Below are 21,984 nucleotides of genomic sequence, written 5' to 3'. Positions count from 1 at the left end.
TTCTGTTGTGCTCAGATTACATATTAAGGGCACGTTGACTGAAATAGTCCTGTAGGTAGGCAGAGGAATAAGGCGGCTATCACTTTCTGCTTATGATGATAAAATATTGTGTCTTTTCAGCATTGTGGATGTCAAGGGCACAATGACGGAGCATAGTGGAGATACATTTTGACCTATGGCCAATGTCATCCGACAGACTTTTTGTAAGTAGCCCCTGACCTGACTGTATTGTAACTTTTTTAAACTCTTTACCGACTTTATGTTACCGCATGAACTCATAAATGTCTAGTTCTGATCACCTGGTTTGTTTCAATGCATATTTTAAACAGCACATACATTTCTTTGTCCAACAATCATACACATCCTTTCATATGCAGTGTAGTCAGTTATTTGTTTGTGTGTTTTTGGAGTCGTTCTTTGTACTGTCACGTGCTCCACGGATTACATTTTAATTGTTCAGGGTCTAAATCTTATAAACCACTTTGTAATTATTAAGAGAACTTTAAGGAAGTTTGTGTGAGTACACTGATGTAACTGTTAACCAGAGAAAAGATCACATGGCTAAATGTCTTCTTCACCACAGAGGTCAAAAGGCTTCACAGTTGTCATTAAAGCAAGTTGAAGTGCAAAAAAACCTCCCAAGCAAATATAGAAGTAAAGTACAGTTTTACAAACCAGATTCTTTAGGAGAAAGGTTTAAGGTGGAGCAGATATATTTCATTCTTAAAGAGATTTCCTTTCATTTTAGTGATGTCCTGGTCCATTTTTTAATGGTTCATATTTTAAGGTCAATATTTTTATACCTTTTTTTCATCTATTTGTGGCACATTTGTAAGCTTTCTACAGTATGTGCAGCACCTGTTGATGTTTAATTATATTTTCCTTTTGGAGATCTTGTACTTTTGTAAATTTTCTGTTTTTCCCCCATGCAGGCCTGAGGGTATGTTGAGACGTCTGTCCAGACCAGAGCAGAGGTGTCTAGGTGGTTCGGACGGGGACTGAAGGAGAGGTGGACAGAGAGACGGGGGACCAGGGCGGGCGACATGGGCCAGTGTGTCACCAAGTGTAAGAATCCAACGTCCTCACTCGGCAGTAAGAGTGGAGACAAGGAGAGCAGCTCAAAGTCCCATCACAAGAAAGGCAGCAGCAGCAGTGCAGGCCACAAAGAAGAAAGCAGCGTCCCGTGTAGCAAAACCACCAGCGAGTTGTCGAATGGCACCAAGGCCCTGGAGGTCACAGTAGAGACGCCCATTATTCCCACAGTGATGGGGGAACCGCGCAAGGATGAGTTCATCGAGGGGGAGAAGTTGTCCGTTAAGCGAATCGAGGAACTCTACTGCTGCTACAAGGACGAACAGGAGGACGCCATCTTGGAGGAAGGCATGGAGAAGTTCTGCAACGACCTGTGCGTGGACCCAGCAGAGTTCCGTGTGCTTGTTCTGGCCTGGAAGTTCCAAGCAGCCACCATGTGCAAGTTTACAAGGTAAAGGGTTTTAGCTCTGCCTTAGCCACACTCTGACACCAGCAGGACAAGCTTGATGTTCTGATTCAACGAAAACTCATTTCAAGACTAATATTTTAGAATTCTATCTTACTTAAAATGTCTTGCTGAGATAGAATCATGTTCTGTACCACTGATAAGTAATGAATATCCAGGAGTTTTCTCAGTGTTATTGTGGTGATGATCAGAACTCGACATAAGGAGAAAACACAGATAAATAGAAGTAGAAATACTGTGTGTGTTTAAATACACACTTGCAAAGTATTTGGAGCCGTTTAGCAAGTGTGTTGTTTTTTTAACCTTATCCCCCTCCACTCCCCAAAGCGTGTAAACTCAGCACTTTTTCATCCAGAGGCTTTGGACAATACCACACTGTGGTTACCAACATTGTTCATTGTCAACTGACACACACTGAAGGACTTTTATCTGACGCCTGTCTCTATTGTTGCTCTCTTTAAACAGGTTCGATGTTTATCTGCTCATGTTCATGCTCAACAGAAACAAACACCATTAACGTGCTTCTATAATATGACTGAAACTACGAGGGACAGTGTGACTTTTCACTTCTGTATAGACACAGACAAACACACACACATCCTGTTGTTTAGCTAGGATGATGTCATAGTAAGGCATTGTTCTGAACCAATCCTACCAACACCATGTAACGGGAAGGTTTAAATATAACACTTAAGCCGTGAATTTTATTTTGTCCGATCACCTTAAAAGAGCCGGTCTCAAGTCAGTGTAACCGCCTGGTTTTGTCGTCTTTTGTTCTCACCAGGAAAGAGTTTGTGGAGGGCTGTAAGGCCATCCAGGCCGACAGCCTCAAAGGCATCTGCTCACGTTTCCCCTGCATGCTGCTGGAGGCCCAGGGTGAGGAGAACTTCAAGGACCTGTACCGCTTCACCTTCCAGTTTGGCCTGGACGCGGAAGAAGGACAGCGCTCTCTTCAGCGGGACATCGCCATCGCCCTGTGGCGCCTGGTTTTCACTCAGGACACGCCCGCAATCCTGGAGCACTGGCTGGACTTCCTGTCAGAAAACCCCTCAGGTATCCGGGGCATTTCCAGAGACACGTGGAATATGTTCCTGAACTTCACCCAGGCCATCGGGCCCGATCTGAGCAACTACAGCGAGGACGAGGCGTGGCCCAGCCTCTTCGACACCTTCGTGGAGTGGGAGTTGGAGCGCAGAAAAAAAGAGGAAGAAAAGGCATTGACAATGGCGAAGGAGGCGGAGGAGGAGGAGAGGTGCACAGACACAGAGTGTTCTCCTACAACAGACAGACTTGAAATGGAGGGAAGCCGCGGCTCACAGACATGGGGGGGCCACTGACCAGGAAACACAAATTATTTGTAAGGGAGAGAAGAGAATAAACCTATAAGTGAACTGTACATCTGTGAATCATGGGATAAATATTAGTATTACATTTTACAGACTCACTTTGCTCTCCTCTTCTGCTGGGGTGGGATTCCGGCTTTGAATCATTTATTTGTCTGGTTTTTGAAAGGGCTCAATGAACTGTCATGTTTTAAGCACTTCTATTTAACTTATTGTTTTATTTTCTCTTCTTTGTGTGTTTGTTTTTTAAGTAAAATGGACACAATGAAATTTAACCCTATAATCAAGCTACCTTGATTTTTTTTGCTTTTTAAAAAGCAGGCGACAAAAAGCCATAACTCTTCCACACAATTATCATCTTGATTTGTCATGCTGACCTGGACGCACTGTTCTGTACATGAAATAAAGAAAAAGGGAAATTAGGTATTAGTGAGTATTGCTACCAAAATATGAAATTGTCAAAGGTGGAGCGATGTGGTCTGGTCAAAGGCTTTTTAACTGGTGTTGATGTAAGAATGACTTGGTTGAACTCTAATGCCTTCAACAGCTGTTTGTCCTGGCAGACAGTTGAAGATTACAATTAAAATAGTCATAAGAAAGTTACATCTGTATCCTAATACATACAAAGTTAATATATACAGTATCCATCTTTAAACCCTAATGAATTCCAATAACTATCTTTTGTTTTTGAGTGTGGATAGTAACAGTGAGTGGCTCGGTTTCGAAGCAGCTGCCTTTGTTTCTGTTTGACCTCTAGCATTTTTTTTCATTTTGACGTCCTCTGATTTTCAAACAGCTGTTAACTGTCCACCACACAGATGCTGGCTTAGATCATAGAAGTTGTTTGAGGATGTATGTACAAATGGGCAAAAAGCTTGGTCAGGTCATTTCTGGACAGAAGCTGCGTGAAACCCTGCGTTACATTCAGGACCATTACACTAGGCACAGAAAAAAAGCTTGTATTGTTTACTGTTGGAGTTCAAGCCTGTTCACATCCTTGAACTCTTGTTTTGAAAAACATAAGTGTGCACACTTGACAAGTAATGTTGACTACTGCTGATGATGGTTATCATGGATTGCACAAAAAAACCAATGGCATGCTAAGTCGCTATACTTGCAACATTTTGCAGAGAGATTGATGTCAACTGCATCATTTCCATTTAGGAAATTTCCACACTGTAGATTGAGCTTTAGTTTAGCCTGGAGTGTTTTGGAATGAGTGAATGTGTACTAACTTGACATGCTAATTAAAAGTCTGCAATATGGGTCCAGTGTGGTAAAGGAGGGTTACCATAACCCCATCTGTTTGGTTTACAACTACAATGGTTTTATTTCAGATTCCCGTATCCTTTTTTATATAAAATGTATTGATTTATAATAATAAAACAGTGTTGAACTTTTGACTTTGGTCAGTCTTTTTTGAATGTTCCATCCAGTAATGTATCGCCTGTGCTGGGCCTCTTGGTGTTACACCAGCCATCTTCATGTTGTCCTTCATCTTTACAAACAAGCAAAGACTCCCATTTATTACACTTTATACTGTATCTGTATCTGTAGCCTTTTCCAGGTGCACAAAGACAGACCGTTAATTATTTGAGTGAACCTGATTGTGGTACATGCATGATCTGACAGTCTTGGAGAAATACTGTATTGTGTTTCTGACTGCACCAAGCACACAAATGATGGCCACATCTGATACCATTGTGTAGTCTGTTATTGGTATCGTTTATGACACTGGTTGGCAAATATGACACATTACAACAATAACAAAGCACTTTGTAGTCTGGCTGGTGCTTAGCTTGGCCTTAAATAGTCTCTCCCATATCTACATTGTTGTTCCCCCTGTTTTTGGAAACCTGCACAGAAACACTCCATTCATAAGGCATCCTCTCACTCTCAAAGAATGTCATGTTAAGCTTTTGCTAAACAAGCCAGAGCTCAGAAAGAGGTGTGTGTGTGTGATTGTGTGGTATGCCCAAGGTGCTTTCCAGTTGTACGTTTGAAGTTTATGTCCTTATTAATAAATGTTTTGTGTCAAACAAAAAATGTATTCTGAAAAAAAGGAATGCAATTGTATTCCCTGAGGTTCTGCTAAAAGATAAATCAATCCTGGTAGCTCAGATTCTTTGTTGTGGTGTAATGGCAGGTGTCTGTCATTTGAGTTGCTTTACTGCCACCTACTGTTTATTGTTGCTGTATATACTGTAAGGTATTTCTAACCTAAAAAGTTTAACTGCAACTGCAGAGAAATGGAAGATGTGGAGAAAACAGACATAGGACTACTGTATATAGTATAAACCCATTTAAACTACTTTCAATGCGTTGTTTATATTTTTTAATTATTTGTAATACTTTAAGATAAGACATTATTCAATGACATCATTGGCATACCACAGTCTTCAGCACTCCAGAGGGAGTGTACCTGTGAAAACCAGCAGCTCCAGGCCCTGTGCAGACTTGTATGGATCTGGCTTGCAGCCGGAAGCTGTGGGCGTGTTTAACTCGGATGAGACTCGTTCCTATTGGTGGACGACTATCCTGGTTACCAACCAACACAGCACGCTGTTCACATGAGAAAACAGAAAAGTCGTTCGTTTTAAATCCAAACTATAACATTTCTAATTTACAGATACAGTAAGTATTATTTTACATTTCACTCTAGATTACTGCAATGATTTGGGTATATGTAGTCATGTTTAGAGGTATTTTACGTGCTAAATGTTTAGCCTTTTAGTTTGTTGTTAGCACAGCCGCGTCTTTAGCGTCAACCCTGGCTGGGCTGAACAGCTGTGTTTTCTTAGCACTATTCAGGAGACGATTTATGTAATGAACAGCTAACGCATGAAGACCATGAAAAACAAAAAAGCAATTTTTACTCTCTGTCATCAATGTCGCTTGAGGCTAACCATACAGCTACGAATGTGATTCAAATGAATTAGTCTCGAGCGTCATCATACGTACTGTATATACAATGCAGGGTCAGTTTTACACTGACCGGTCACTACATTGGGTATATCGTACTATTACTGGATAGGATATCATCAGAATTGTTTTAATTCGTAATGACATAAATCGATCAAGATCTTTGAGACACTCGTTAGAGATGGCAGTCAATATGAACCATCGCACAGATGCTAAATATATATGCCCCACCTTGGTACATTAGATGTGTTTGTGGTTGAAGTCAGACTCTCAACGTACCATCTGAATGTTCCAACAGAAATGCCTTACAGCAAGAAGGTTACTAGTTCGATTCTCTCTCCAAGTTGACCATTTGACTTTACGTTTTACCTTTCACCTCTCCAATTTTGTTATCTTTTTGAAGAACAATCTCTCCTCTACAAGATGGGATAGGATTGTTGTGAGGCGGTGTCATCTGCTGCCACACCATGGATAAGGAGGTAAACAGAGCCCTCAGTTTTTCTACAGTTGGTTTCACAGTTCTCTGTCATTTTATTCAAAAAACTGTCTTTCTTTTCTTCCTTTTTTTTACTGCAGCTGTCACCTTGTTTTTAACAATTACTCTTCCGTTCTTCTTCTCAAATGACTCCTCCGCTCCTCTCCTGCTCCTGACACTGACAGATGCTGTAGTTGACTTGTAGACACTCAGTAAGAGCTTTGTGATTTTTTTGCTCGTCTTGCATGGTGACCTCTTCATTGTAGGTTAGCACGAACTGTCGGTGAACCATGCTGTGATGTGTTTTACAGCCACATGTGTCTTATCAACTTGTCAATGTTTGTGCATAAATACTAAAAATGTGAAAGATTAAAGCAGGTAGATGTGTAGCTTATCTAATGTGCATGTTCCAAGAGAGCAAGAGAAGAAAGCGATAGTTAGCATTATAGATTCTGGACATGTCATGTCAATGCCACTGTCTCTGAAAAGGCTGCACTTCATGTATTATGTAAAGGGACATTGTTGGAAGATGTAACTGTTGTTGTTCCGTCTACTGTGTATCTAGGGTAGGGTAGGATATTGGATTAGACCAGGCTTGGTGTCATAAAGCCACCAGAATTATTGCTCTGTGGTCACAGCCCAGATCTGAGTTTGTGTTATGCTAATGTCTTTGACTAGACATTCTAGTGTCATCTGAGTGGCTTTAGATCTTTAACTACATCCATGACCTTCTTTTGCTTAAAGGATTATTGTATCAAATTCTAGAGTATGATCATTTCATGCTTTTTTCTGGGAAATGTCTTTGCAAAAAAAAAAGAAGGAAGACGTTATGTAGCACTTAGTTTAGAATGGTCAGTTAATGAGTCCGAGACTGGGCATGTGCTGTATTGATGTTGTACTGATGGCAGGTTGTTTGTACACTTTTATATGATGTTGTTCTCTGTGACTGAGGATACATGTGACTCCATAACAACAGATGTGGGCTGGTCCTGACTCAGTTTGTCTCTCCCTCCGTGTGTCGGTGTGTGTTTCTTCCCACTCTGAAGGAGAACAGGGCGTGTCAAGGAGAGAAGCCCGTCCCCACTGTGGATGACACTCTGGATGAATACTTAATCGACCTACAGCAGAAGAACAGGTGAAGTGTGAGCACAGACACAGATTGGGTTTCACCCAGGTTGTTCATGACTTTTTTGCTCACACTCGGAGCACTGATTGGTCATTTGCCCTTTTTTTCTTTTCTCTAGGATCATAAAGCGCCTTAAAGTCAAAGATCCCAGGCAGATTGAGTTGGAAAGGTTAGAGCAAGGTTTCTCCATTTATCTGAATGGAGCCAACGCTGAAGTGAGCAGGAAGCAGCACAGAAGCAACAACCCTGGGTTCCACACGCCTGTTTGGAGAGCTGCACATACAGCAGGTTGGTTTGTCTGGTCTACAATAAACCCAGAGACATGTTGTCCTCGTCACTGCTGATTGTTTGCAAACCATCTTAAAACACAGTCTGTTTCTCAGTGACTAACTAGTATTGACAGTCATCACCACTGCTGGCAGACACTCAATGCTCTTCCCTCATTGTGCAGTGGACCATCTGTGTGTGCGTGTGTGTGTTTTCCTCTCCTCCGAGGCGGTAGTCAGTCTGTACTCACTCTGCTTGTTTTCCTCTCTGTGCTGACACATCAGCAGATGTCAGTAGAAGTGCCCACCAGTTAACTGAAGGGAGCTGGGATCTGGACCAAAGCCGCCAGAAGAGGAGCCACACTGCACCAGTCAAGGCCCAGAGGAAAGAATGGGTGCAGGTAGAGGCCTCGTGATGGTTAAGATCAGAAGATCACTAAATAAATCACAGGAAGTGCTTGTACTGAGCGTCTCTTTTTTTTATTTATCTAGAATTCTGTCAAAATCCGAACAGAGCAAGGACAAAAACTACTTCTATCTCCAAAAAATCTTTCCCCTGAAGATTTTGAGCTCTATGAGAGCATAGCCATGGAGGTACTGTAGTCATATCAACATCCATACCAGGCCTGCATGGATGTTAACTGGAGAGGGAGGGGCAGTGTGTCAGAGGCAGCTGTCTGAGCTCCTGAGCATGTCTCTGTATTTACTGTTCCAGAGCTCTAGTCTCCGCTCTCCTCGAAGTCCCCACTCCCCCAGAGACTTGTGCAAGGGGTCGCGATCCTTCAGCTCCAGCTCCAGGTCTGAGGGACGAGGAGGTCAAACAAGCCAAGAGTATAATGAGAAGGTTCTCCTCAACCTTGAGGAAGTGAAGGTGAGCACAGAAAAAAAAACTATGGCTGAGCTTTTTGACAATAATTTGTTAGTTTTACTATTTGTTTAGTTCTAACAATATTTAGCACTTTCTTTGTTAATGTTTATTAATTGACTTTGGACATTTTGAACAGCGATATAATCACTTAAATAATGTTTTCTGATCTAGGATATTATTAAAATTCATTTTTTAATCACTTACAAGTATTTCCTTACCTTTTTTTTTTTAAACTAGGTTCTGCGTCGGAGCTTGGAGGTCAGTATGCGACGAAGCGACCATGACTCTGCAGGAGAGGAGTCTGAAGAGGAGTGGATTGAGAAGCAGATTGAGAGAGAGGAGAGCACAGAGAGTCTGGACGAACTGGGAATGCCTCATACCTCCTCCAAGTCCTCCTCAAAACCCCCGACCACTGGAACGAAAAACAACTTTGACACAGCCAAACTCATCGTCTTGGACTTTGGACCCTCTCCTAAAGGTGGGCATCGGAATCCAGGTGGTTAGCATTATTTTTAGGGTTGGGTCTTTGTCCTCCAGTATTGGTTTATCTCCTTCATCAGAGCTTTTGTCTATTGTTTATTAATTAGGTTGCAAGATCGAGCGCTCGCTATCTGCCAAAAGAAAAGAGAACTCTGACTCCTTCATACCCATCAAGCCTATGTTGGTAAAAAGCAAAACTCTAGATCGGCCGCCTTCCATTGACAGCTGGGAGAGTCCCAGTGAGTATTTCAGTATTTTACTGCTGCTCTGTAGAGCAAGGTAACAACTTTTGGAATTTGGGATTCTTCTGAAAAGGTATTTTTCTTGATTTAGCATCAAGAAGTCGAGCAGAGAGGCCGCTGTCAACACCCAGGAAGTCGTCTGCTGAGCAGCGTGACCCTGAGCAGAAGGTGTGCAGCGTTCTCCAGGCCATCCAGAGAGAAAATGACCCTGTGAAAAGTCCTGAACTCTTCACTCGCAGCCAGGTGTGTGTTCCTTCTACATTTACAGATTTCAAGTCTCTTTAATGGGAATTTACAGCATTAGAGCCTGTGTTTATAAAACGGTCCATTTAATGTGTGTCTGTTTAAAAGTAGAAATGAATGTTTCTGTCCATTTTAACACTAAGAACTTTTGTTTGAGTTCAGATGACAATCAGTAAGAGACAGAATGGACCAAGATGCAGTAAAAAGATATAAAAATTATATAATGAAATTATTATAAACATTTGGAGGGAGTCCAAAAACACATAACGTAATGGGGCAGGTACCAAAGTTAAAAATACTGTTTCAAATTTAAATTAAGCAGCAATAAAAACACAGTTATTGCATATTTTTGAGTACACTTCAGCAGCAGTATTGCACCTTAAAAGGTATTTCACTAGCAGATGAAAATGGTTTGACTGTGTGTGCTTTGCTCCTCAGGTCTATTGTTGAACCAAAGATTCTCCTGTTTGTCTTATTGACAGAACAACAGAGTTGGAAAAATACAGTAGTGTTAAATATGTCAATAACTAATCCCATTCCTTCATGTGTTGTCGTCCAGGGCAGAGCACAGCAGATAAGAAATGGCTCTGTTCACCACAACACAACCCCTGACAACAATGAGAACAGTGTTACGTTGGCCATGCAGAGAATCACACTGATGGGCCCCGGGTATGTGGAAACATTCTAACTCCAGTGTTACTGTGCATACAGTCTGTTGTGAAGGGTAGAGGGACACCTGCTGGTGGTACTGTAATTCTGTGCAAGTCCTCTAACTCTGGATCTTCAATAACCTGTGCAGCTCTCACAGTGGTTGGCTGACCTTCACACCTGCAGTGAAGGTCAAGGTCAGCAGGTAGAGCTGTGGAGCTGAGGATGTCGTCCTTATTTACAGGCAACAACAGAAGCTGCTGACGGCATTAGAGAAACTTGAGGCTCCTCAGAGTGAGAAAACTGACTTTGACAAGCAGCTGGTGAGACACACACACACACACACCTCAGAACAAACAACCCAGATAGTGCTACAGCCATCAACTGGTCTTTGGTTCTGTTCCAGAGAAGACAGCCCTCAGCAGAGGTCACGCCAGCTCTTTATGTCACCATGGAGATCCTGTCCAACTGGGGCAGCGCTCTGCAGGTGGGGCTGACGGAGCTTCAGTTCTTCTGCAACAGGAACAAGAAGCTGTACGTGTCGCCTCATGACATAGACATCAGGAATGCTGACCATCCAGGGAATCTGAGTGTCCTTGTCAATGGAAAGATGAAGGTGAGTGAGTGAGTGCTGGGCTTTCAAATTCTGTAAAAAAATTCATCTGGAATTCTGTCTTATGTATAGAGTTAAAATGGTGACATGAGGGCTCCTAACTAATTAATTAATACAGTTCACTGAACTGAATTGTGCTTTTTATTCAGCTTTTTTTAATTTTATTAATTTAATTATTAAACAATATTCTCTAATAATTCATTAGATATATACATTTTGCAGAAATCGTTATGTTTATCGTTAGCTGTTAAAGTTTTAGAAACCTGTGTCACTGGTGCTGTTGTGTAAAGACCCCATTTTGTCTCTTGTCCCGGGCTCACAGACCACCAAAGTGCGTCACATGTGGACTTGTCCCTTCTACCCTCCCATCCAGCTCTACTTCATCATCAGAAACACAGAGCGCTCACCAGACTTTGGAATTTCCAGGATCAAAATCTGGAACTACAACAAAAGTCTTCACGTATGGAGTTCCTTTTTTTTTCTTTTGTTTCACCACTGCCACACATTTTCTCTGCGGTCGTCAAATCAGATTTACGTCTCTGTCCGTTTTATGGCTGCACTCTGGACATAAATCCTCCATCGTCTGTGTGTGCGTGTGCGTGTGTGTGTTGAAGAGATTAACCCAGTAGGATTAGGGAAACGTGGGCTTCTGTCACACAGTGTCACTGGTTGACAGAGAAGCAAAACTACACCGACTGATATCTGTCTGTAGATATCTGTCTGGAGATCAGAGTTGATCATAACTTCTGCCTGGACGTTGAGGGCGTGGTGGATGATGAAGCTTTGGTGTGTACAGTGTGTTCTTGTGCACATATTTCATTTTTGCTGCTTCCACTCAGTATTTGTGATTGTGCCATCCGTTGTTTTGAAAAATGATCTGTCCATTTGAAAACAGTTTTATTTCATTTCTGCTCTTTGTGTGAGTGACTGTGTGACTTTGCTTCGTTGTGTTTATTGTACTCATTAAGTCTCAGCTTTTCTGTCTTCACAGTCAACCCAAGTCATCAACTGTCAGTTCAAGGTTTGTTTGAGTTGTTGCTACATTTCTTTCCCAGGACCTTGACGTCGGTGCCCGTCACATTAAACTCTACCTGAACAGCACGCTGGTGTTTGAAGGCGAGCTGGACAAGGGCTGCGGTAACCAGGTGTTTGACTACAGCACCACCATCGATCTCAAGGACTTCCAGGCCTCAGACTCCTTGTTTTCCAGTCCTGTCTCTTCAGGACACAACCTGCGGGGCGTCAGCCCACAACGGCATGAAGACCGGACTGGTGCAGAGGTCAGCAGCTGCAGCAGTAGCCCCCAGATATACCGCAGTCTGAATCTGCAGACGTCGGATACAGCAATGGTTGACATGCAGGAGCAGACAAATGTACAGTTACCGCCGATCTCCTCTTCTCCCCTGGGGCTTTCCTCCCCCGCTCGTCGCCCTTCTTCACAGAGAAACTCCTTTGACCTGTCAACCTCCGAAGAGCCCCTGTGTCTCAGGCAGCAGGTGACACAGATGGTCACCACCCAGCCCTCCTCATCACGGGTGACACCGCAGTGGCTGCAGCCCATGAACAGAGGGGCTCCAGAGGGTTGTGAGACCTCCAGGGAGAGGCCGCTATGGCTGGTGCCCCAGCAGTCAACAGAACCGAAATCTCCCTCGTCCTCTTCCAATTCGATGCTCCCCGAGTTGCCCTGTAACCCAGGCCGGGTCTGCAGAGGGACGGAGGGGACGGCGAAAGGAGATCATTGGAATGCAAACGCTCTGGACCTGAGCTGTAACCTGCTGGAGGACTTCATGGAGCAAAGGTCAGACAGGCCCATCAGTGGACGCAGGAGCTCCTTCAGAAACAATGTAGTCACTCCCAGACAGACGGAGGAGCAACAACACAGAGCTGCAGCACTGCCAAACACAGGTATGCCATTCATTACAGCATGTGGTGATGTCATCAGGCCAAACTTCAGTATGCCATGCAGGTATTTTTGAAATAATTAAACAAAAAATGCAAACTTCTCTGCTGAAGTTGGTTTCATTCTTGACATAGTGTGACACAGCTGTTATTCAAAGAACCATGTCACAGTTCATAGTCATTTTGTTTGTCACACAACGCTCAGCAGGAGACACTTCTAAACCAGCTGTGACAATAAATAATAAGCATGTATATTAAATAACATTAACCCTGGTAAAAGTGGAGCATGTGAGCGAAACGCTAAGTGCTCAATTAGCCCAGCCCTCACTCACTAAGTCGTTTGTCCTTTCTGCTGCCTTGCTCAAAGTCTGACCAGGGAGCTGAGGTCAAGGTTGTAGCCTGTTCTTGAACTTTATCTTGTCAATCACTCGACCCTTTGACCTGGGATCCTCAGTCTAGCCTTAAATGGCATAGTGAAAAAGGTCATATTTGTGTATTTTTCAGAGGAGCCGCTGTCGTTGGTGAGCAGCACCAGGAGGCAGAACTCCTCCTGGTCACAGCTGCACTGTCAGCAGGACGACTCCCTCAGGGAGTCTTGGGACTCACTCATCAAGTTCAACCAGAGTCAGCGTGGACGCATCTCCAACATGGGCTTTGAGGGCGACATCTTTGACGAGTTCATGCAGTGTCAAGGCCGCGGTCCACCCACGCTTCCAGTCAACCCACCCACGGCTCCCAGGAGCCCTCTTTCCGCTCTGAACACTCAGGGACATTTGGGTGATGGCCCTGATGACGAGCCGTCTATGGAGCAGGAGGAGGAGTTTGAAATCCCTGTGCTGCCGCAAGGACAAAGGCTGGTCATCAACATCCTGACCACCTGGGGGGACCGACACTACGTGGGACTGAACGGCCTGGAGGTCTTCAGCTCCACAGGAGAACCTCTGCGACCCACACACATTCGCGCCGATCCTCCGGACATCAACATCCTCCCTGCGTATGGCAAAGATCCTCGCGTGGTCACCAACCTGATAGACGGCGTCAACCGTACACAGGATGACATGCATCTCTGGCTAGCGCCCTTCACCTCCAGTCGGAACCACACCATCTTCCTGGATTTTGGAGCTCCCTATCAAGTGGCCATGATCCGTGTGTGGAACTACAACAAGTCACGCATCCATTCTTTCCGAGGCGTGAAGGAGGTGGAGATGCTTTTGGACGGAAGGTGCATCTTCAGAGGAGAGATTGCCAAAGCTTCAGGAACATTATCTGGAGGTATCAGAGCGAAACAACATTGGTTCTTCAAACTGCCTGTGTGTTCATTTTTTTCCCCCTCACACGGCCGTCTTTTTTCCAGGACTAGATCAGTTCGGAGACACCATCCTGTTCACCACCGATGACGTCATCCTGGAGGCCATGTCTCGTTACGATGAGACCTTCCTGAGTGAAAGTGATGCTGGAGACAGTCAGGTGTATGAGGAGGAGCTGCAGAGACCACGCACCGCTGATGGAGAGGGAGAGGAGAGACCCTTCACCCAGGCTGGGTTCAGGGAGGAGGACATCGCTGTGAGTACAGAGTCTAAGACCTTTGACCTTTGGTTATCACCTGGATGGAACAGGAACTAAAATCCTTTTTTTTTTAAGTTAAAACTTCACCTCAACCCCATGTTGAGCCAGTCTGAGGAGAGCGTGGAACATATTCCTGGCATGTACACAGGAAAGTGTGAGTATACTGACTTTTTTTCTTTGCACTTTATGCTTTTCTCTTTTTCTAGTTTCAATGTCTCCATTAAACAAAGTTGATTTTCCATTTCCCAGTTTTGAGAATAGAGCTGTCAATGACCTGGGGTGACTCTCACTATCTGGGTCTGACTGGACTGGAGGTGGTGGGTAAAGATGGAGACAGCGTACCTTTAGACGTCAGTATGATGGCTGCGTCCCCCAGGGACCTCAACGACCTGCCTGAGTATGAAAACGACCTGCGCACTCTTGACAAGTAGGTCTCATATACTGTACACTCACATGTACACAGGAAATACTACGTGGTCCATATGACATTCATCAATCGACAACTGTCTTCCTTGTCCAGGGTCATTGATGGTCATAACATAACCACTGACGACCTGCACATGTGGCTGATTCCTTTCACCCATGGAGAGGCCCACACTCTGAACATCACCTTCAATAAGACCCAGACCATCGCCGGACTTCGTATCTGGAACTACAACAAGTCTCCTGAGGATTCCTACAGAGGGGTGAGATGCTGTGATGGACTTTTTAAAATTTAGTTAGAAAGAGAATGTTCCTACAAAACAGTCACAGTCCTCAAAGGGTTGTCATTATTAATAAAAATGCGAAAATAATTCTGAGGTTTGAGGAGAAGATTTGAGTTTCTGAAATGTGGATCCATTCAGGTGAAGCTGATCCATTTGTTCCTGGACGACGTGGCCATCTCACCAACGGACGGGTTCCTGATCAGAAAAGGTCCTGGAAACTGTCACTTTGACTTTGCACAGGAGATTCTCTTCGTGGATTACCTTCAGACGCCCATGTACAACAGGATCACCGACGACTGCCACAAGTAGGAGCTGTGGCGTCATGTTTTGAGAGAAGAGTCTTTGAGTTTGACCTCTCTGTTCATTGATGATTTTATTTTCTTCAGTTTCAGAGGAAACTCCAAGAAGCTGGAGGAGGCCAGTATGGACTACGAAGCTCCTCTCATGCCTTGTGGATGTATCTTTTTTTATATTTAAAACACCACCTATCAACCATGTAGTCATTTGGATTCTTTTATATTCTGTTATATGGCAGCACATGTCTGCTGGTGGTTTGTATTGGATGGCAGACATGAGCATGAGAAAACACCCTTACATTTCCAAAATAAAATATCGTAATTAAAAAACCAAACACTTTGCTTCTTAACCTCAACACATCAGTCATTTTCCAGCTGCAGCTCTTTACGACCTGGGGCGACCCGTACTACATCGGACTGAACGGCCTGGAGTTTTACGACCAGAACCAGGAGAGGATCAGCCTCAGTGACAACAGTATCCTTCCTCTCTTCCTGTGACTTTCCTTTTCCAGTCCTCCAAAAACTCTGCTGTTAGAATTTGTGAATGCAGTTTTTTGTCAATTGATTAAGAATAAGCACTGAAATTGAACATTTAAGAAGTAGAACGTTTTCTGGCGTTCACCTGAAGCTTACAGGTGAGCCTCAGAAAAGTTTATTTATTTTTCCCGTATGAATGAGTTGGTGTTCTTTATCATCCTTAAATCTGCGTCCTCCAGACATTGCTGCTTTCCCAGACAGTGTGAATGTACTGGACAATGTGAGCGGTGACGTTAGGACGCCAGACAAATTAATAGACCAAGTCAACAGCACCCAGGATGGAAGACACATGTGGTTGGCACCAGTTCTGCCTGGACTGGCGAGGAACTGTGTGTGTGTGTGTGTGTGTTTGTATGACATCATCTGTTAGAACACTGTTCAGCGTTGGCAGTGATCTTTTGGTTTTTACTTTCACTGTAGGTAAATCGAGTGTACGTCATCTTTGATCAGCCAATGACAGTGTCCATGATCAAACTGTGGAACTACTCAAAGACTCCACAGAGGGGAGTCAAGGAGTTTGGGGTGAGCAGCTAAGGAAAGAAACTAATAACTGACTTATAAAAAAATCAAACTAGAGAGATTATAATAGGGTGTCTATTTCCTGTATTTTTTTTTCTTTAGGACATGCATAAATATTTTTCTAAACCAGTGTTTATTATGTCTAAATAGTAGACAGTTAAGCAGTAAAGTCTGAATGTCGCTTGTGTCCAGCTGCTGGTAGATGATCTCCTGGTCTATAATGGCATCTTGGACTGTGTGAGCCTGGTGTCCAGAGGCATCCTGCCCACCTGTGACCCAGTCATTCCCTACCACACCATCCTCTTCACAGACAACGCTTACATCGTTCACCGGGAGAGGAACACGGTACTCAGGTACTCACAAAAAACTCATACTATTGTACACCCAGTTTTGGCCTCAAAACTCCACTGAACTTCATTAACTAAATTGTTAATTCTTACAAATCTCTTGTTCTCATCAAACAAAGGAAAGAAAATCACAAATCAGTACAGTTCCCCCTCTAAAGAATATTTGAATCCTTTTGCCCCTGCAATAACACTCTGCAGAAGTGAGGTCATGTAGTGTCATGTCAGGAGACAGAAGATATAATAATTTTGAACAAGGATTTGCTCCTCTTCACTTCAGCCCCCTTGGCAGCCAACTCCACCCACAGTGAGTAGCACAGTTCCTTATAAGGTGTTAGCGCCTCCCAGTGGTCGATATTTGTACTGAAGCCTGTCCTCAGGTGTCCTCCAGCCATCCATCATCCTCCTCAACACTTGCTTGACTGCTGTTACTCCAGTTTCGTCTCCTTGACTCTGTCCTCTCTTGACCATTGTGTCCTCCGCCTGTGCTGTCAAACCTGCTCTGTCATCAGTCGGAGTCCCTCAGGGTCAGGTCCTTCTAAAAGCGTCTGTTGTGTTTTCCTCTCTCTGTCCTCTCACAGTAATTGTGTAGAAGACCAAGACGTGCAGATGATCAACGAGAACCAGATTGTTCGCCACAATAAGAAGAAGCAGACGGCAGATCCAGGTGAGTGGCTGGATCCTCCTGCACTTGAAGTCAGTGCTAAAATCTCAACATTTAAAAATTAACAAAAAAGCTTTTTGTCGTTGCCTGCAGCTCTGCGACCCAAGACCTGCATTACTGATGGTGGGAAACATGGAGCGAGGAGATACTGACTGAACCATGAGGATACATTTCTGAGTGATGTAGTTGAGGACCTAAACCAGCCAAACAGAAGACTACGCACAGTGGTTTTTCACACACACAAAATGCACATTACAGGTGTGTCACAATTTTATAACTAGCTGTGAACAAACTCACGCACACACAAAACTGTTGTCTCTAAAACACCGTACTGTGCCAGGGCTGACCCTGTGAGGCTGCGTTTCATTAGCCCCAGTTATGGTGCCTCGTACTCAACACTACATTATCTGTGGCTGCTGCCTGTGACTGTTGTGCTGCATATTTTAATCGCGCTTGTAAAATTGTTCAACTATTAAAAAGTGCTTTAAGGCCACGACCGTGCTGTGACTTCAGGACACCACGGAAGTTGTTTGACCTTTGTCCAGTTGACACTACAATCAGTGCACAAACCAACAAAGCTATGCAGACTCTGATTTATAGTTATACCTGTTAGAAAGTGCATTTTAAATTTACGGTTGGGAAATGACTGAGTGACAGTTTCTATTGATGGATGAAGCAGTTGTCCAGCATCACGATTGACAGAGTCATCAGCATCAGTGAGGGAAATAATCTTGCTTTACAAGTGACCTTTATTGAAGTTGCTATAGTAACGATAAGACTTTAAAGTCGATAAAGGGCTGTTTTTGCTCACGTCACTGTCCTGAACACAGGTCACTGTTTAAAAACAAGAAGACTTGGTTGTCCCAGCGGTTTTTGTTTTCTTATGATTTAACCCCATCTGAAAAATGGCACCATCTAGTAGGTAGCCCATGTTTCTCTGTCCTGAAAATACGGGCTTGTTCAACAAAACAGGTCTGTCCCACGGGCAGAACTCTGTAGACTCTGGAGTCTAGAAAGGTGGAAGCTGTGAAGACTGCAACGTGATTGAGTTGAAGGCAACTTCTTGTATGCAAACCACTATAAACTTACCTCAATTGAGAAGCATCAACTTTTAAAAAGGGACAAACGTGGCCTAACTTTCACTGTAGTACTTAGTGTTGTGATGTTTATTCAATATTTACTGTTGCATGAAAATATTTTCAACAATAAACGCCTTTTAACGCCTGTAAAAATTAAACAAATACGTTTCAATGATGTTCTCACTGATTCAATAAACTCCAATACACGCTCCATGTACTCCTTATATTTATCCGGAGCAGTTGTAAATACTGTAAAAATGCAGTTTTATGTATTTATTTTTGTTGTTTCTCAGTCCTGCTCTGTTGATGTCAGACCTCTACTGTATGTGTCACAATTAGTGTATTTGAAATATGTCATTTTTATTTTTATAATCTGTACTGACTCTGTATATATGTGATGTACGTTTCTTTGATTAGAATTATAAAGTGGATATACATGTATGTACGCACAAATATGGAATTATTTCTTATACAAACACACACACGGCTGACTGACAGTGGCAGTTGTTTACGACAGGCTGTGTTTTTACTCTGTTCTCACCTGACCTCACACACACACACACACCTTGTTTATTCTGTCTTCACACAGTTGTCCTTATGGGAGAGGGATAAGAGGTTAATAAAACCACAGGAGACAGGTGAGCTTGATAAATAGAACCTGATATTTTAATACAGTCTTGATAAACATTTCATGACAGTAGAGGGGAATGACTGTTCCATTTCAGTTTAGTACTCATGGGACTCAAGAGCACCTACAGTGGAAAGCTGGTGGTGGTGCAGGCACCTGGTCACCACCACCACAGACAAAAACATTCCATTGTAAAAGTTAAAGCTTGTTAATCGGCTTAGATTTTTCCAGGGAAGGTTCCTTCATCTCTCTGTTCGTCCCATTTCTGGATCTGAGAGGAGTGAAGTCGGAGAGCGAAATCGACTCAGTGTGGTTATGATCTTAATGCGAAATCATGTTAAAAATGCTGTGATTTAGTGTGAATTAAAAATGTGCTTATTAAACTTTTCTCAATGATTATCAGAGAGCACACCTTTTTCAGGACAACACATTTACAGATGATGTCATGAATATTCTTGGAGATGTCCAGATGTTTAGGCCAAAATAATACAACCAAGAAAGGTGAGCCTGTATTTAAAAAGAAACCGTTCTCACACCAAATTCTGGATTTGAAGGGGAAAAGGTGAATACTTTTTTTTTTGTTTACAAAGAGGGGACTTTTTTAGCACATTTCACAACAGTACAGATTTCTGGACTATCTGAGTAATGACTAACTGTTGTAGTGTATCATGTCAACAAAAAAAAAAAAGAAAAACTTTTGTTTTGATTCTCAATGCTGTACAGAGACAGACAGGAATGTGAGGATAAAGTTGTTTTGAGCCAGTCGTATCAAACTCAGTCTGTATTAGGACAGTGTGGGTCCCAGGGGGGATAGTTGGTATCTTTATATAATTTTTCTGTTTCTTCTCACAGAAGAGTTTGATTTTAGGTCCACTTTTATTTCTCTTAGCTCCTGCATTTTTTTAAAGATATTTATATCCGAACTAAAATGTGTTGTTTAAGAAGTCTGATTCTCCCGTGTGTTCATATGCAGAGTTATAATGACAGAAGGAGAGCTGGAATCCTTACCCAGGATGTGGGGCAGATGGACTTGTAGACCCTCATGTACCAGTCACAGGGCGTGATGTCCTGTCCTTTGGCCTCCAGTGCTTTCTGGCAGCGATGATAGTCTATTAATAGACAAACAAAAATAATGAATTGTTTTTAAAACAGACCATTAAAAAGCACATTAAAAACTCTGACTGGAATCCCCCTCTGACGGACGACGACTGTGATGCTCATATGGACTACCGTCTTCATTTAACTGTCAACCTGACAATAACTATTTAATCTTCTGGGTCACAGTATATGTGCATGGTCACAATGGTAGAAAGTAGAAGAGTTCTACTTCTACCATCTTTCTGTATGAAGTTTACACTGTATGTTTTACAAGTGTGTTAACAAGTCTGACTTTTGCCCTTGACCTTGACCTTGCCCAGCGGTCCGACTTACCCAGGTAGTTGGACCAGCAGTTTCTGGTCTGGTTCTGGTTGGGGAATCGGGCATCAAATGGAGCCGTTTTATAGTTCTCCAGTTTGGCCTTAATGTCTTCTGCCATTGTGGCCTCTGTATAAACAAAGACAAGTAAATCATTACCACAGTGTACAGTCCTGTGTAGGAGTGAACTTTATGAGTCTGTCAAATACATTCAGCCATATTTTACACAATGTCTGAGGTTATCTTATCATATCCCTAACTTTTGGCCAACTAGCACTGTGTTAGTTATACCTGGTAACTTCAAATCTGCCCATTTTGCTTAATTTCTTAAATATTTTTAGCTATTTTTGGCTACAGTTAATCCAGCTAACTTTAAGTTGTGGGGTGATAAGTAATAACTAATCAACCACAAAGGATAAAAGACAATATATTTATATTTTTTCATGGACTAGTTTCCATTAAAGCTGCTGTGAGCTAATGTTAAAACAGCTTTATGGCTAATTATTAGCTATTTTTAGGCAGTTTACAATACAAATATCTGTGATTCAGTCGTGAGGTCATTATTATGATAATGTGTGTGTTTGTTGTGTTAGTACTGCTATATATTGACAAACTCCTATCAGTTTTTATAGGTGACTTATCTTTGGGTGTTGCTAACAGCTTGTTAGCAATTTAGAAATAATGATCCACCGTTGGCAGTAAAGCATGAAAAACTATCACAAAACAAAAAAAGGTAATTTTACCCAAATTTTAGTATTTTATGTTTCGTTTTTATGGTAACCTACAATGGACAAAGTAAATACGACTTGTCTTTTAAAGATTATTAAATGCTGTGATGAATTTCCCTGCATTTTTTGACTGTGACGGTGAATTATGGGGTTTTCAGCCACGTGTAACTCTACCAGTAGATGCCACCAAATCCTACACTCGGTACCTTTACTCACGGATATCGAATATTCAATGGGCCTCGAGAAACTTGTCCCGCAGTCAACCGCTCACCGACTATTTAAAACATGTTTTACGTGAATAACACGTTATGCATACTTAGCTACAAATGTATTACATGATAGTTTTTTTCACGCACTAAAAATATGTCTTCAGAAGCAAACAATCCGTTTTAACCCATAATCTGCGTTAAACAAATAGTAAACAGCCTGTGGCAGTATTCTTATGGTTAGCTGCAGGCCTATACGATCATTTCCTCTTGATATACGAGGAGAAATATTATATTTCTATCGTATATTTGTCCTTACATTTGTCATCTCCAATACATTACATGATAATGTAGACTTTGTTTTTTAAATTAATAATGTTCAGAATCATAAAAAATAATATGTTCGCATTTAAGTCTACGTCGAATCTGTTCCAGTTTTAAGGATCGTGACTTCCTATTATACCGACAGCGTTGACCGTATCTGGTATTAGATATACACTGGATTATTTGAGGATTAATAAGGTTTTTATTTTATAAGAATGTATAAATAATTCATATTTAAGTTTAACATTACCTTGAATCGCAGCTGCTGCCTCGATCTCTCAAAGTGACTTTTATACCGGGTGGTGAGTGTGTGTATCATGTCAACAGCCTCTGTGTGTGTGAGAGAG

The 21,984-nt window shown here is 42.5% G+C and overlaps 3 protein-coding genes across 8 annotated transcripts in view; 2 read left to right on the top strand and 1 right to left on the bottom strand.

The window, feature by feature from the left end:
- The window catches only part of dcun1d3 (defective in cullin neddylation 1 domain containing 3), a 6,196-nt gene extending 1,954 nt beyond the window's left edge, over window positions 1-4,242 (top strand). Inside the window, exons 2-4 of the mRNA XM_008314258.3 lie at window positions 121-203; window positions 933-1,483; window positions 2,283-4,242. Of these exons, the coding sequence (XP_008312480.1) occupies window positions 1,044-1,483; window positions 2,283-2,835 (993 nt within the window). The 5' untranslated portion in view covers window positions 121-203; window positions 933-1,043 and the 3' untranslated portion in view covers window positions 2,836-4,242. The remainder of the gene's footprint in view (window positions 1-120; window positions 204-932; window positions 1,484-2,282) is intronic.
- Window positions 4,243-5,135: 893 nt separating this feature from the next.
- On the top strand, window positions 5,136-18,187 carry katnip (katanin interacting protein). 6 transcript variants are annotated; one of them, XM_025057293.1, is made up of 28 exons: window positions 5,136-5,475; window positions 6,167-6,242; window positions 7,285-7,373; window positions 7,483-7,652; window positions 7,919-8,031; window positions 8,123-8,224; window positions 8,346-8,501; window positions 8,736-8,994; window positions 9,086-9,217; window positions 9,294-9,463; window positions 10,023-10,132; window positions 10,356-10,434; window positions 10,518-10,727; window positions 11,047-11,184; window positions 11,780-12,629; window positions 13,128-13,895; window positions 13,978-14,186; window positions 14,265-14,343; window positions 14,439-14,616; window positions 14,710-14,875; window positions 15,035-15,201; window positions 15,283-15,353; window positions 15,557-15,667; window positions 15,909-16,048; window positions 16,150-16,251; window positions 16,441-16,601; window positions 17,174-17,259; window positions 17,350-18,187. In XM_025057293.1, the coding sequence occupies exons 2-28, from the start codon at window positions 6,231-6,233 to the stop codon at window positions 17,406-17,408; spliced, it is 4,887 nt and encodes a 1,628-aa protein (XP_024913061.1). In that variant the 5' UTR covers window positions 5,136-5,475; window positions 6,167-6,230; the 3' UTR covers window positions 17,409-18,187. The 6 variants fall into 6 exon arrangements, with proteins under 6 accessions (XP_024913061.1, XP_024913060.1, XP_024913063.1 ...); XM_025057292.1 differs by having other exon boundaries at window positions 5,137-5,475; window positions 7,916-8,031; XM_025057295.1 differs by having other exon boundaries at window positions 5,141-5,475; window positions 7,916-8,031; window positions 9,312-9,463.
- Window positions 18,188-18,974: 787 nt separating this feature from the next.
- Window positions 18,975-21,984, bottom strand: cox6b1 (cytochrome c oxidase subunit 6B1). Its single transcript, XM_008314255.3, has 4 exons — window positions 21,888-21,984; window positions 20,395-20,508; window positions 19,972-20,072; window positions 18,975-19,234 (listed from the first exon to the last, which is right to left on the bottom strand). The coding sequence occupies exons 2-4, from the start codon at window positions 20,498-20,500 to the stop codon at window positions 19,181-19,183; spliced, it is 261 nt and encodes an 86-aa protein (XP_008312477.1). The 5' UTR covers window positions 20,501-20,508; window positions 21,888-21,984; the 3' UTR covers window positions 18,975-19,180.

This window comes from Cynoglossus semilaevis, chromosome 8, assembly GCF_000523025.1.
Source record: "Cynoglossus semilaevis isolate Cse_v1.0 chromosome 8, Cse_v1.0, whole genome shotgun sequence".
NCBI lineage: Eukaryota > Metazoa > Chordata > Actinopteri > Pleuronectiformes > Cynoglossidae > Cynoglossus > Cynoglossus semilaevis.
The sequence above is the reverse complement of the archived record's forward strand: the minus strand, read 5'-3'. Positions and strand labels throughout refer to the sequence as shown.

Coding starts and splice junctions, on each gene's coding strand:
- cox6b1 (XM_008314255.3), bottom strand. CDS start 20,500: ATGGCAGAAGACATTAAGGCCAAACTGGAGAACTATAAAACGGCTCCA. Junction 20,073..20,394: donor CTGCTGGTCCAACTACCTGG/GTAAGTCGGACC, acceptor GTCTATTAATAG/ACTATCATCGCTGCCAGAAA. Junction 19,235..19,971: donor CCATCTGCCCCACATCCTGG/GTAAGGATTCCA, acceptor CACTCCTCTCAG/ATCCAGAAATGGGACGAACA.
- katnip (XM_025057292.1), top strand. Junction 10,728..11,046: donor TTGTCAATGGAAAGATGAAG/GTGAGTGAGTGA, acceptor CCGGGCTCACAG/ACCACCAAAGTGCGTCACAT. Junction 14,187..14,264: donor TCAGGGAGGAGGACATCGCT/GTGAGTACAGAG, acceptor TTTTTTTTTAAG/TTAAAACTTCACCTCAACCC.